Source organism: Heteronotia binoei, chromosome 15 (genome assembly GCF_032191835.1).
Source record: "Heteronotia binoei isolate CCM8104 ecotype False Entrance Well chromosome 15, APGP_CSIRO_Hbin_v1, whole genome shotgun sequence".
Taxonomy (NCBI): Eukaryota; Metazoa; Chordata; class Lepidosauria; order Squamata; family Gekkonidae; genus Heteronotia; species Heteronotia binoei.
The window spans coordinates 58129455-58144332 of record NC_083237.1 but is presented as its reverse complement, the minus strand read 5'-3'; the positions used below and the strand labels follow the sequence as shown (position 1 = coordinate 58144332).

The following is a 14878-nucleotide window of genomic DNA, read 5'->3' as shown; positions in this document are numbered from 1 at the left end:
ATAATGTCTGCCCCTTTTTGCTTGCAGAGCCTTTTCTGTTATGGCCCCAGCGCAAGGGAGCTTGTTAGCAAGAGGGGTGGCTTAAGCCCCTTCTTGGATCAATGTAAACATTCCTTTCTGAAGGTCTCCTTCAGATCTAGTCTGTTGGGGCCCTATGGATTGTTTTTTTGTTGTCCTGAAGTTTGTGTTTGATAAATGTCCTGTCCTTTGCAAATACATTGGGGATATTAACCTTTTAAGACAAACCTCTCTGCCTCGGGCTGTCTGCAAGGGAAATTAGCGGCTGTCTTCTTTGCTCCACCCTCTGCATTCCACACACACATTAACTTCCAATGGGATGGCAGCATGCAAATGAAGCTTGAGCAGCTCGCGGCTGATTGGTTGAGTTGCCACTGAGGTCATGTTTTGTTGTTGTGTTCCTCTGGGCCAAAAAGGACATTTTGTCTTTTGAATTTAATTTAGAAAGCAAAGGGGAGGGGCAGAATGCAAGACATACATTCCACATACATTCTCTCACTCAGCTTGGGAGAAGGTGATGTACTCTTTACAGAAAAACATTGCTCTCCTGTTTCCAAACACTGCAGATATGCACACAGGCTAAAATTATGCAGTTGCACTGTAAGCGCTGCAAGGAAGTCAATTTTCACTTGCCTGGGAGACCTGGGTTCGAATCTCCACTGTGTCATAGAAGCTCACTGGGTGCTTTTGGACTAGGCACCCTCTTGTTAGCTTAGCCTTGCCTACCTCACAGGGTCGTTGTGAAAATCAAACAGAGGAGGGCCAAGTAATGTTGTAAATTGTTTTGGAGAATTGGAGAGGAAAGTGGGGTGCAAACAGAGTAAACGAAAACAAGCTAAATAGAAAGGAACAACGCCGCTGTTGGTCCTTCTGCGCTTAAAACAAATGAAGTGCATCTGGAAAGGTTCTTTTCATTAATCAACACCCCCACCCACCCACCTACACATCTGAGCTGCGATCTCCCAAAAGGCAGGCCTAATCCCTTCTGAATTATCACTTCCTCCCCTCCCCAGTCTGCTTGAGAGAGCAGATTGGGGAGGGGAAAGGAATTACTCAAATTGCAGTTAAGTCTAACCAAGTCCAGAGAGGCAAGCTGGTGCAAAAACCTGACTTGCCCTTCCAAAACCTGTACTCCCCTTTGCACCCCATCCCTCTGCATACATGCTACAATCTCAGTCTCTCATCATCTGAAACCACCCCCTCGGCTGAGAACTGCAGGGGAATTATCAACTTCTATTGAGGTACACAACTTCCCTGCGATGGGGATGCTGTGACATGGTGTGCGGATGTGACAATTTGGGCAGAAAGTTCCATCCCAGCAGCTTGTCTCTTGCTTTGTAGTTGATTTAACAACTGGGCTTTTAAAAGCCTTTTCATCAGGAAGTATGAACAGAGCAGAATCAAGCATCCAGCATCCACTGTGATGTTCAGATGTTGGGGGGGTTGGGGGCAGATACAGAACGGAAATGACATAAGCTATAAATATAACTTCACTCAGACTACAGAGAGTTCCGACTCTTTTCCCCCCAGCTCCAGTTATTTGCTGAAAAAGGAAAAATCATAATTCAATCGTTAATCCTCTCCCCCCCAAATTATTTATTTTGTATTTATCTGTAATTTATACAGCTTGCTGGGGGAAAAGGGTAGATGACTGGGGAAGGCAATGGCAAACCACCCTGTAAAAAGTCTGCCGTGAAAACGTTGCAAAAGCAACATCACCCCAGAGTCAGAAACGACTGGTGCTTGCACAGGGGACTACCTCTTTTTTTATTTATATATACTTTTATTTGTATGCTAATTTGCTACCAATTGCAGATCTTATCAACTGTTTTAATCCAATTTCAGCTATACTTACTGCTCAGTTACTTATGCATCTAGACTCTAACTAGCCCTTCCTGGCAACTAACCCCCGCCCCCATATGTAAGGGTAGAGGAAGTCTGCTGCGATGTATCTGAAGAAGTGTCTATGCACACAAAAGCTTATACCCAGAATGAAACTTCGTTTGTCTTAAAGGTGCCATTGGACTTAAAACTTTATTCTGCTACTTTTTCAGACCAACACAACTACCCATCTGAATGTATGCTCACAATCAATGGTTGTTGTTGTTGTGTGCGGGGGGTGGGGAAGTACAGATGTACCTCAGCCCACCTTCATACAAGTGCTAATAGGTCTAGCAGGAGAGATAACGAGTGGGTCAAGCTCTTTCCCTTTCCCCAATCAGGGAACAGAGATTTGGAGGACTAGAATACAGGAGAGGCTTCAGGAAAGAGATTTCTGGAGATATCCTGAAATCCTCTTTGACCTGACATGACCAGTTGATGTCGAAACAGATAGGCTAAAAACTCCTTGCAGGAGGAAGGAGCGCTCTTTTCCTTGGGTGCTGAGTCCATGAGAGCACACAGACCTCTCCAATGGGAAGGCAGCCATTTTGGCCATGTACTTGCATTAAAAGCTGGAGCAGACTGCAAGGATATGGAGCTTTCCAGAGAGCTAGAACCCCTAAGCTAAAGAGCCTGCCGTATATTTTAATATCTGATAGGGTGTGTATAGCGTTAGGGACAGAGGATTGACATTTTACCCATTTCTTTTGGAGCCCTTGCTCAAACTGGTGCTGTGCTAAAACTTGCAGGGCTTTTTTTTGTAGCAGGAACTCCTTTGCTTATTAGGCCACACACCCCTGATGTAGCCAATACTCCTGGAGCTTACAATAAGCCCAGTACTAAGAGCCCTGTGAGCTCCAGGAGGATTGGCTACATCAGGGTTTTGTGGCCTAATATGCAAAGGGAAGCTGGGAGTCTTGATCCCCTTATGAGGCAGCCCCTTACAAAGATCAGGTGGTGGGCTACTCGAGAGTAGAAGAAAAGTCTTTCTAGGTGTGGAGAAAAGCTTAGGAGGACATGGTGGAATAGGCACATGCTGCCACACAAGGTATAAGCTTTCGTGGGCTTGCACACTTCTTCTCTGGTGAACTCTATGCCCAATAGGGTTGCCAAGTCCAATTCAAGAAATATCTGGGGGCTTTGGGGGTGGAGCCAGGAGACATTAGGGGTGGAGCCAAGAGCAAGGCTGTGACAAGCATAATTGAACTCCAAAGGGAGTTCCGGCCCTCACATTTAAAGGGACAACACACTTTTTCAATTCCTTCCTTCCATAGGAAGGATAGGGGCACCTTCTTTTGGGGCTCATAGAATTAGACCCCCTGGTCCAATCTTTTTGAAACTTGGGGGGTATTTTGGGGAGAGGCACTAGATGCTATACTAAAAATTTGGTGCCTCTACCCCAAAAAACAGCCCCCCCCCGAGCCCCAGATACCCACAGATCAGTTCTCCATGATTTTCTATGGGAATAAATCTCCCTAGGGAATAATAGAGTTCCCAGTAGACATTTCCCTCCCCTCCCCCCGCTTTCTGATGTCCCTGAAGCGGGGGGAGGGTCTCCAAACCGGGGGATCCTCTGCCCCCGCCTGGGGATTGGCACCCCTAATGCCCAAGAGGGTTAAGGCAATGCTGGAAAATAATGGTGGAGACACAAAATATTGACACTTTGGGCCCCATTTGGACATTATCTCTTAGGGGTGTGCTCACTTTCGTTGCCAGCAGTTTAGACATTAATGGCTCTGTGTTGCATAATTCTAAGGGGACATCACATTTACACTGTTATACAAGGTGCGGACTCACTACTTTACATTGTAGCCAAGTGTCATTTCTTCAGTGTTGTCACATGAAAAGATATACTTAAATATCTACAAAATGTGAGGGGGTGTACTCACTTCTGCGACATACTGTATATAGGTAAAGAGTGAGCAGTAAATTAGCGTACAACATAATGAAGATGTTTAACAGATTCAAAGACCCAACAGCAGGGGTCGTTTTGTTTTGTAGAAAAATAGGTGGTGGAGCTCATTAGCATATGCCACCTTCCACCAGCCAAAAGCAACCTGATGCAAGAAAGGAGAGCCCCGGGAGAGGAAGGCCTGATTGGGCTGGCTAGAGATCCAGCCAGCCCAAGCAGGCCTCGCTCACCCGGGGCTCTCCTGGGTCACCCCCCCTCCCAGTCAAAAGGTCAGCAAGCCACCTGCCGCCCAAAATCCCATAAGAAGTGGAGAAAGGGTGGCATGGGCTTCTCCGGGGGTTCATGAGTGTTGATGGGGGTGCAGCAAAGCCCCTGTTGGTTAGCTGGCTGCCCGCTCTCCTAATCCAGGGATTGTTATGCAGCTGCATCTACTATTCAATTGACAAGGTAGGTAATTGGGGGGGGGGGAACCCTCAGAAAGGTTCAAGAGCTGTCCTCCTGTGGACTTTTGGATTCAAGGCCTGCTGTTCTACTACTTCAGCACTCTGCCACTGCCTTCTGCCGGACAGGTAGAGCAGGCCCCGGATTGGGGAGTTTGAATTTCTAGTCAGGCCGGAGGCTCCTGTCGGTGACCTTGGGCTAATCACTACTCCCCGGCTTCATAAACTTCACAGAGTTGTTGTGAAGCTGAACACACAGACATGAAACTCCCACGGACACTGCACCGAACTTCTCTGTCGAAGGCCAGGATGAAGCTACCTAAACCAGGGTCTCCCTAAATCGGGGTCTTCGACGTGGTACCCGTGGGCGCCACGTTGTCCGCTGACATCTTTTTTTGGCACGCGTGAGGTGTTTTTAGGAAGCGAGTGGGGGCCGGTAGGGCATTCGTCTAACAAGACTTCTGACTGACAACTAGGAATTTGATTGGCTAAGCATACACCAACTACGTAGCCACTGGGCTTCCCGTTCTTGAGAAAATAGACAATGACCCGCTTTACGTTAATTCAGTTTTAAAAAAATAAAATCTACAAAGACACGCTACTACTTTGATGTCAGTTCCGACACAAAGCTAAAATAACTTATCACTAATTTCGCAAGATATTATTTTATTTTAAGTTAATTTATTTTATTTTAATTAGTATTTACCTTTTAGACCTTAAGTTTATTGAAAATATGTAAATTTGGTTTCAAGTAAATATTCGTGTGCATAATTTTATAATTTTCTTTTTGCGAATATTGTTATTGTTAAGAAGACAGTTGCCTTAGTATTAAGCTGCACTGTCATCTGTGTTTTAAGTATGTAAAGGGACTTATTCTCAATAAAATACAAATTGTTATGGGGGGGGAAGAAATTTGATTGACTTGGAGATTTGATTCTTTGTAAATGGCTGCTTTGGTAGCGCATGCCACCCCAGCACAAGGATCTTCATGGCATTCCTGGAGTTAAGGTGTGGCCATCGTATTGTGACTGGCTCCGCCTACTGCGGCAGCCATTTTGCGGCAGCCCTTTGGTTGCTGCGCCCACCATGCCGTATCAGAATCCCTAATGTGTCCACAGGCTCAAAAAGGTTGGGGACCCCTGGGATAAATCCCTTCACTCCATAGGAGCAGGGGAAGGGTATAAGGATCAGACTGCATTTCCCATTTGACCCCCCCCCCCCCACTGAAAGCCCATGCAGATGAGCGTGAGGGTGCCGTAGCAAGTTTTAAGGCCATAAAAAGGACACCATGGGAATCCCAGGTCAAGGGGGGGGCGTTAGTTGTAGCGTGCTCGCGTGCACGCAGCGAAACTTCTCCTCAGCCCCCTTATCGCCTCTGCTCCTTCCAGATAATGCAAAGCGAGTCCTCTCATTCCGCGTTTGCCTTTCTGCGAGGGAGAGGGGCTGGTGGAAATGAGGCTGCGTGAAGCACAAAGGTGAGCTGAGGAATCTTTGGCACAAGAGGCAGTGAAACAGTGTCACGGTTTCAAAAGGGGGCAGGTGAAGAAGCGGGGTTGCGTGAGCCCTTAAAGGTGCATGCATTTAATTGGTTTTCTTTCTTTCTCTCTCTCTCTCTCTCTCCCCCACACACTTCTCCTTCTGCAAAGGTGGCCGGATGGGAAACGTAAAAGAAAAAGCAGCCAATGTTCGGTGAAAAGCAGTATGTCAGGTAAGTACCTTTGTCTTGACTTTAGGGGATCGGATACGGTTGCCAAGTCCAATTCAAGAAATATCTGGGGACTTCGGAGGTGGAGCCAGGAGACATTGGGGGCGGAGCCAGGAGCAAGGGTGTGACAAGGGTAATTGAACTCCAAAGGAGTCTGGCCATCCCATTTAAAGGAATCGCACACCTTTTAAAATGCCTTCCTTCCATAGGAAATAATGAAGGATGGGGCACCTTCTTCGGGGGCTCATAGAATTGGACCCCCTCGTCCAATCTTTTTGAAACTTGGGGGGTATTTTGGGGAGAGGCACTGGATGCTATGCTGCAAATTTGGTGCCTTTATCTCAAAAAACAGGGTCCCTCCTTGAGCCCCAGATACCCACGGATCAATTCTCCATTATTTCCTATGGGAATGTCTCCAGAGGGAATAATAGAGTTCCCAGTAGCCATTTCCCTCCCCTCCCCTGCTTTCTGATGAAGATGGAAAACCCATTACGTGCAAACTGTAAATAAAGCATTAGTGAATGAGAGCAGGTGCCTTAGCACGGGTTCCCAGTGATAACTGCGGCCATAGTAGAAGTTTACATGAAACAAGACAATAGCCAGAATCGTGTCTCTGCCGCACCGGTTGAATTGACGACCGCTGCCTTAAGAGCTATGTTATACAGTACGTTACATGGTATCACCTACATTTGGAACTCATCGACTCAGCAAGGACTGGTACCGTTTCTTTCAAGCATCCAGGATTGGATTGTATTTTTTATTTGTATGAACTATATCAGAGTTGGGACTATTAATGTGAACGTTGTACGATTTATCTGAAAAAAAATCTTTGATGGGAGTATGAATATATGCAAATGAATGTATCTAAGTATAAGTGCACTGTGCACAGCGTTTCGTTTCCTGTTTCTACTCACCTGGGGATTGGCAACCCTAGGGCTGGAGCACCTTCCCTAGGAGGAAAGGCTGGAGTCTGGGACTTTTCAGTTTAGAAAAAGAGATGGCTACAGAGTGGGGGATATTATAAAGGTTTTTAAAAAGTTATGCATGGGGTGGAGACAGCTGACAAATGGAACTTTTTCTCCCTCTCCCAACATGTTAGAATTCCAGGGCGTCCAATGAAGCTGATGGGCGGGCAGTAGGTTCCGGATGGACATAAGGGAATACTACTTGACTCAGAGAGTGATTAAAATGTGGAATTCGCGGTCAGAGGATGTCATGGTGGCCACAGGAGCACATAGCTTTAGAAGGAGCTTAGATAGATTTATGGAGATTAAGGGCGTTTTCGCACTGACCTTACGCCGGAGCGACGTCCCTCTTCACAGCGCAGCGTCTGCGCAGATTTCGCACTAATTGCTCCGCAGAACCCGGAAGAGCCGCAAAGTCCCGCGGCTTTTGCGTCGCAAATGTAAACTGGTTTTTGGCGGTTTACATTTGCGACGCAAAAGCCGTGGGACTTTGCGGCCTAAGTCTTTCGCAGTGTTCCCTCTTAGCTGAGTTAACATGAGCTAGCTCACAGATTCTTAGCCTCCCGCTCACACATTTTTGTCTTCGCTCAGGAAGGATGACCCCAGAGCACCATAATTTATGCAGTAGCTCACCGCTTTAACGCCAGGAGCTCACAAAGTAGAATTTTTGCTCATAAGACTCTGCAGCTAAGAGGGAACATTGGTCTATCAGTGGATACTAGCCTTGTTGACTTAAAGAAACCTCCGCGTTCAGAGGCAGTCAATCCTGAATCCCAGTGCCAGGAAGCAACATCAGGGGAAGGCCTCAGCCTCTATGTCCTGTTGTTGGTTGTCCAGAGGAACTGGTTGGCCTCTGTGTGAGACAGGAAACTGGACTAGATGGACCATTGGCCTGATCCAGCAGGGCTCTCCTTACGTTCTTATCAGGGGAAGGCCTCAGCCTCTATGCCCTGTTGTTGGCTCTCCAGAGGAACTGGTTGGTCCATGTGTGAGACTGGATGTTCGACTAGATGGACACCTGATCTGATCCAGCAGGGCTCTCCTTACGTTCTTATCAGGGGAAGGCGTCAGCCTCTATGCCGTTGCTGGCCCTCCAAGGGAACTGGTTGGCCACATTGTGAGCAAAACAGGAGAGATTGTGGGAGAGGAAAGAATATCATCACAGTGAGTATAAAGCTAATAGCAAAAGTCAGTACAAAGTTATCAACAATACCCCTCTAGAATATAGTAGAAACAGTGCATTAGTAGTCCTGTAGTCAGTATTACAGAAAACAGATATCTCTCTTGTTCAATGAAAACAGTGTACTTAAATACACAAACGCATGAAAAATACATAAAACACTAGAAATACATATAGCAAAAAAGTCAAAATGTAGTAACATACATACTGTTGCCAATAAATACAATGGTCAGAATTACGTAAACCAAACCACCAAGCTACCAATGCAAGAGGCAAATGAATCCATGATATACCGATGATATAAATCCTACCCATGCCCTCAAGGATTCTGTTTCTTATATGAAAATACTCGGGTTCCAGGTCCGACTCAAGAAATATCTGGGGACTTTGGGGATGGAGTCAGGAGCAACCATGATTGAACTCTGAAGGGAGTTCTGGCCACCACATTTAAAGGGACCACATTCCTTTTAAATGCCTTCCCTCCATTGGAAATAATGGAGGATAGGGGCACCTTCTTTTGAAACTCATAAAATTCGACCCCCTGATCCAATCTTTTTGAAACTCGGGGAGGTTCTTTTTTAGGAGAGACCCCAGATGCTATGCTGAAAATTTGGTGCCTCGACCTCAAAAAACAGCCTTTCTCCAAAGCCCCAGGTACCCACAGATCGGTTCTCCATTATATCCTATAAAGACTGGTCACCCCCTTCTCTGCTTTCTGATAACCCTGAAGTAGGGGGAGGGCCTCCAAACCAGGGGATCCTCTGCCCCCTACTGGGGATTGCTAACCCTACCAGTGACCCAACGTCCACCAAAAACATTTCACAGCACAGTGTGGGGTGTTTTATCCCAGTCTCCCAAACCGAAATGCAGGAGGGTTGTCGTGTTTTCCACCACTGACGTTTGTTGAGCCGCCGCTCATCAAATGAGAGTTTTCAGTAGTTAAAAGAAAGTCAGACAAAGCCTTGCCATAGTGCTGGATCCACCAAGTAGAATCCTTTCACTGTAGGACAGAGATCCCCAACCTTTTTGAGCCTGCGGCCGCCTTTGAAACTCTGCCGCAGTATGGTGGGCAAAGCCACAAAATGGCAGATGACCTTCAGTCACACAGCGAAGATCCGTGTGCCATGATAGCACTTTCTGCCAAAGCAACTTTTGTGGGGAGGGAGGCGGAAATCTGCACAGCCATTCAGAAGCCTTTCTGCGTAAAAGCCTGGCTTGGCCTCGCCCCCTTTCTAAAAACACTCGGGAACCAAAAAAAATGTTAATGGTTACCAAGGGGATCCATCCTGTAGAATCAGAGAATAAAGTTGGAGTCCAGTGTGGCACCGTTAAGACCATGAATAAAACTTTGGGGGTTCTTAAAGGTGCCACTGGACTCTGTTCTGTTGCTTCAAGACCCACACGACTATCCACCTAGATCACGGGTGTCGAATATGCAGTTTGGGGGCCGAATCAGGCCCCCGAAGGGCTCCTATCAGGCCCATGAACAACCGGCTGTCATCTGCTTTCTTCTCCATATATCTTGCATCCTTCTGCATAACAGCTTGTTTTGCAAGGATCGCTCAATTGCACAGGAGCTACAGAGCGAAACCTCTATTTTCTCCATTGGCTAAGGCTCCTCCCTTGGGGAGGAAAGGGGGAGGAATAGCTTGCTTTGCCAGGCTCTCTCAATTGCACAGCACAGCTACTGAGCCAAGCCTCTCTTCCTTCTATTGGCTGAGGCTCCCCCCCCAGTCACCTGGGGAAGGAAGGAAAGAGCCGGAGCTTCCATTACCCTGTTCCCTGGATCCCATGGGAGAAATACAAAGAAAGAATCTTTAAAACCATTCAGTGCTAACGTTTTAAACATGTTTAAGTTCAAAAATATATTTGGGTTTGTCTGTGTTCTTTATAAAATTTATATCTCTGCTACTTAATAATAATAATAAATTTTATTTATATCACGCCCTCCCCGCCTAGGCAGGCTCAGGGCAGCTAACAACGTATTCAGATAAAAAGCTATACAGTAATTTTAAAACGACATTAAAAAGTTGTACAATAGTTTAAATCAACAGTGTCTTAAAAATCATTCCAATTTACATAATTTAACAGCAACAGTGATGTTCCTGGCGCTATTCTGTCTATTTGCATAATGGTAAGGATCACTAAACAGAGTCACTTTGGTGGATCATCAGTTCGGCCGTCCTTTGTCAGCAGTCTGCGAAGGCCTGCCTAAAAAGGATGGTCTTGCAGGCCCTGCGGAATTGGTCTGGACTCCGCAGAGCCCGCACCTCTTCCGGGAGCTGGTTCCACAGGCATGGAGCTGCAACGGAAAAGGCCCGTGCGCGAGTGTTCTGCAATTTCGCCTATTAATCTTAAATAGGTACACACATGGCCCAGCCCAGCACGGCTCGGCCCAACCCGACATGGCCTGGTCTCATTTATGTCAGATCTGGCCCTCATAACAAATGACTTCGACACCCCTGACCTAGATCTGTCTTCATAGAATCAAAAAAGCAGCCTTGGAACCAGAAATTCCTCTCCTCTAGTCCCTCAGCTGCACCGATCAGGTTCTATCCACTCACCAGCTGCCTACCCGCTTCCAGATGAACCCAGCCAGTACCAAAAAAATTCCTAAATCGAGAGCAGATCCACAGCTTGTAGGCCCACCCACTGCCAGCCCAGCCAAAACACATGTGTGCACCAGGTCAGCAACCATCCCGGATAAGGGGTTGGCTTTCCCCTCCCCCCCCCCCCCCCCACATTAAGCTGCAGATCAACAGATCTTGAGTGCAAAAGGAATTTTTCAGCAGGGGGACGAGCAAACTGCCTTGACCGAAAGAAGCCATCACCCAGACAGCAGAACAGGATATCCTTCAGAAAGCCATCCCTCTCGATCCCAGGGAGGTTCTTTTGATCCCTTCCGCTGGCCAGGCCAAGGAGGTCACGGGGCAGCTCAGGATATCGGTTCTCAAACGGCCGCATCTGCAGGCAGAAGATAAAGCGTTAAAGGGCGTGGCTTCCTGTGGGGGACTCAAGAGGTGAAATTATAGTGGGCCAAGGAGCAGGGGCCAGCGGGCGGGCCCATGCGAAATGCCAAGCCCAGTCTTTTCCCTTTAGGATGCATCTCCACCTCCCCCCCCCCCCACTCTTCCTCCTTCTCCTGTCTACCTGCTGTTTCTCTCCAAATTAGGGTTGCCAATCCCCAGGTGGAGGCAGGGGATCCCCCGGTTTGGAGGCCCTCCCCCCACTTCAGGGTAATCAGAAAGCGGGGCGGGGGGGGGGGGAAATGTCTGCTGGGAACTCATGATTCCCTATGGAGGCTTATTCCCATAGAAAATAATGGAGAATTGATCAGCAGGTATCTGGGGCTCTGGGGGTCCTGTTTTTTGAGGTAGAGGCACCAGATTTTCAGTATAGCATCCAGTATCTCTCCCCAATATACTGTCTAAGTTTCAAAAAGATTGGATCAGGGGGTCCAATTCTATGACCCCCCCAAAGAAGGTGCCCCTATCCTTCATTATTTCCTATGGAAGGAAGGCATTTAAAAGGTGTGATGGCCCAACTCCCTTTGGAGTCCAATCGTGCTTGTCACAACCTCGCTCCTGGCTCCATCCCCCAAGTCTCCTGGTTCCTCTCCCAAATTCCCCAGATATTTCCTGAGTCGGACCTGGCAATCCTATTTTCACGTAAGAAACAAAACCCCAGAGGGCAAGAGTAGGTTTTGTATTATCGGTAAATCATGGATTCATTTGCCGCTTGAGTGAAAAGATGTGCCTGTTGATCTTGTAATCCGCAGTGCTGGCAACCTCACCTTATTTTGATTTAGAGATTGCCAGGTGGAAAATTTCACTCAACGCTGGAGAACTTTCCACAAGAACTCTCCACAAGAAGGAAATGATTCCGGGACCAAATCGCATAGGAGTTTGACCCTGGATTAAAGATAAATTTCCTTTTGCTCAGGTGTGGTGTGTAGTGGGGGGTCCCCAGCCTTTTGAAGCCAGTGACGTAGGGCAGGATCACAAAATGGCTGACACGGAAGGCAGAGCCAGCCACAAAATGTCAGAGAGCAAGGCTATATATAATTCTTAATAGGACTACTTCAACATTTCAGGCAGGATCTCTGTTCAACAGGATGCCTTTAAATTTGCACAGCCAATGAGAAATCCTGCTAACTCCACCCACCTTCTAAAAGCATTTAGCAGGCACCAGGAAAGTGTAACATGCAACATGGGTGACATGTGTCCTTACTGAGGAATCCACGCCTACGTTATGGGTGTATGTTCCGTGCACCACACGTTACAGTGCACATGCAATAGAAAATGTGTATACTTACCAATACTTGCTCTAAGCTTTGGAGTCGTGTGAGTAAAAATTCTACTTTGTGAGCTACTGGCATTAAAGTTGTGAACTATCGCATGAATTAGTTTCCTCCCAGGCCATCGTTCCTGAGCTAAGGCAAAAATGTGTGAGCTGGAGGTTAAAATCTGTGAGCTAGCTCACACTAACCCAGCTTAGAGGGAACATTGATACCTACCCACTGTTCCACTGCATATTAAGGGTTCTCAGTTCAGTGGCTACATAGAAGGGCCTTGGCTTTTTCACGTGGAAGTTGACAGGGAAAGGTACATGTTGCTAGCCTTCTCTGGGCCTTAAAAGAATCTGCGTAAATTGGTCTAATGCAGCTGCAAATTGTGTGGTCTCTCAGCAGGGAGAGGGCGTCGGCACTGTGCCCTGATGCTTCTGCTTCTTATCCAGATGTTGACTGTCTAGCTGGCAGGGCGGGAGAGGAAAGGAGGCCTTCTCATCTTCTCCCACCACCACCACCCCAAACCGTTGGGTTTTCATGTTGCAAACAGCTGGGCTCCAGATGGCCAGAAGATCCACCACCTTTTCCCACCATTGCCCGTCTGTCTAGCTCCCTTTGGAAAATCATATCTGGTTTTTGGGGCCCTTTATCTATATGTAGGAGGGGAAAGTGTGTACAGCCTCATATTTGAAGGACTCACACATGCATATTTTGCCCAGCATCTGTCAACAATTTGAGATAGCTATTACCGGTGGAAACTAGTGAAGAATAGTGAAGAAGTGGTGGGTTCTCCTTCCTTGGAGGTTTTTAAACAGAGGCTGGATGGCCATCTGACAGCAATGCTGATCTTGTAAATTTCGGAGGAGGTGTTTGTGAATTTCCTGCATTGTGCAGGGAGTTGGACTAGATCAGGGGTGGCCAAACTTCATTAATGTAAGAGCCACACAGAATAAATGTCAGACGTTTGCGAGCCGCAAGACATGAATGTAAGATGTTTGAGAGCCGCAAGACAGGAAGGAAGGCAGACAAATAGATGGGGGAGGGGGAGATGGAAGTAAAACAACTTTAACTTTAAATGTATTTTCCAAGCCGCCAGCTGGCTTGGCCTAGAGAAGTGATTTCAAGAGAGAAATGCCTTCTCCCAAGCCAGCTAACAGGGTGGTGGGGGCTTCAAGAGCCACACAATATGTGTGAAAGAGCCACAGTTTTGCCACCCCTGGAAAAGATGACCGGGGTGGGGGAGGCCTTCCAACTCTGTGATTCTAACTGAAATGGCTACTACGGAAGGTTAAGCAGGAAGTGCCAAAGCAATTATTACAGCTTAACATCAAGAAGACAAAAGTCAGAACTACTGCCCAATTACAAAACTTTTAAGGTTGACAAAGAAATTGAAATTGTTCAAGATTTTCTATTCCTTGGCTTGGTCATCAATAAAAAGCAAGACTTCACTCAAGAAACTGGAAGGAGACTGAAACTGGCAGCTATAAAGAAGCTAGGAAAGGTCTTGAGTGTAAGGATGTGTCCCTGGCGACCAATATCAAGTTAATTCAGGCCACTGTATTCCCCATTAATGTGTATGGGTGGGAAAGCTGGACAGTAAAGAAAAGCTGACAGGAAGATACCACATTCTTTTGAAATGTGGTACTAGAGGAAAGTTTTACAGATACCGTGGGCTGCCCAAAAGACAAAGCAGTGGGTTCTAGATCAAATCAAGCCTGAACTCTCCCTGGAAGAGAAAACGACTAAACTGAAGCTCTTGTACTTTGGTCACTTGGTCACATTATGAGAAGAGCAGGGCTTTTTTGGTAGAAAAAGCCCAACAGGAACTCATTTGCACATTAGGCCACACCCCCTGCTGGCACTAGTGTTTCACACAGGGCTTTTCTGCAGGAACTCATTTGCATATTAGGCCACACCCCCTGATGCCAAGCCAGCGGTAACTCGGTTTCTGTGCATCCCAGCTCAAAAAAAGTCCTGGAGAAGAATCAGTTGTGATTCCAGGAGAACTCCAAGCCCCATCTAGAACTCTGCTTGCAAGAACATCAGTGTTTCACGCAACAAACACTTAAAACACGTGAAGAACATAGGTGCATATTTAAACACCCATGTTGAGGAGCTGTTAGCATGTGTACAGGGATGTTTAGAAATGTATATGTTGTTTCCGGTACGAAGTGTGGGGAAAATCAATCACCATCCTCAGCTAGCACAATGTCCGTGTTTCCTACTCCTCATTCTAGTCCCCTAGATCCTAATTCCAGTTTTGGTAGAGAGAGGATCTGGTTTTAAAATGAAGGCACAGCAGTTGTAGTTTGGTGTAGTGGTTAAGTGCGCGAACTCTTATCTGGGAGAACCGGGTTTGATTCCCCACTACTCCGCTTGAAGCTGCTGGAATGGCCTTGGGTCAGACATAGCTTTCGCAGGAGCTGTCATTGAAAGGGCAGCTGCTGTGAGAGCCCTCTCAGCCCCACCCACCTCACAGGGTTTCTGTT

At 46.9% G+C, this 14878-nt stretch overlaps 2 protein-coding genes across 2 annotated transcripts in view; one reads left to right on the top strand and one right to left on the bottom strand.

Moving 5' to 3' along the window:
* NR1D1 (nuclear receptor subfamily 1 group D member 1) overlaps window positions 1–14878 on the bottom strand; it is a 375483-nt gene that overhangs the window by 282228 nt on the left and 78377 nt on the right. The window lies entirely within an intron of this gene.
* Window positions 1–14878, top strand: part of THRA (thyroid hormone receptor alpha) — a 231283-nt gene that overhangs the window by 176823 nt on the left and 39582 nt on the right. The window contains 1 exon segment of the mRNA XM_060256782.1: window positions 5898–5959. Within this exon segment, the coding sequence (XP_060112765.1) occupies window positions 5898–5959 (62 nt within the window).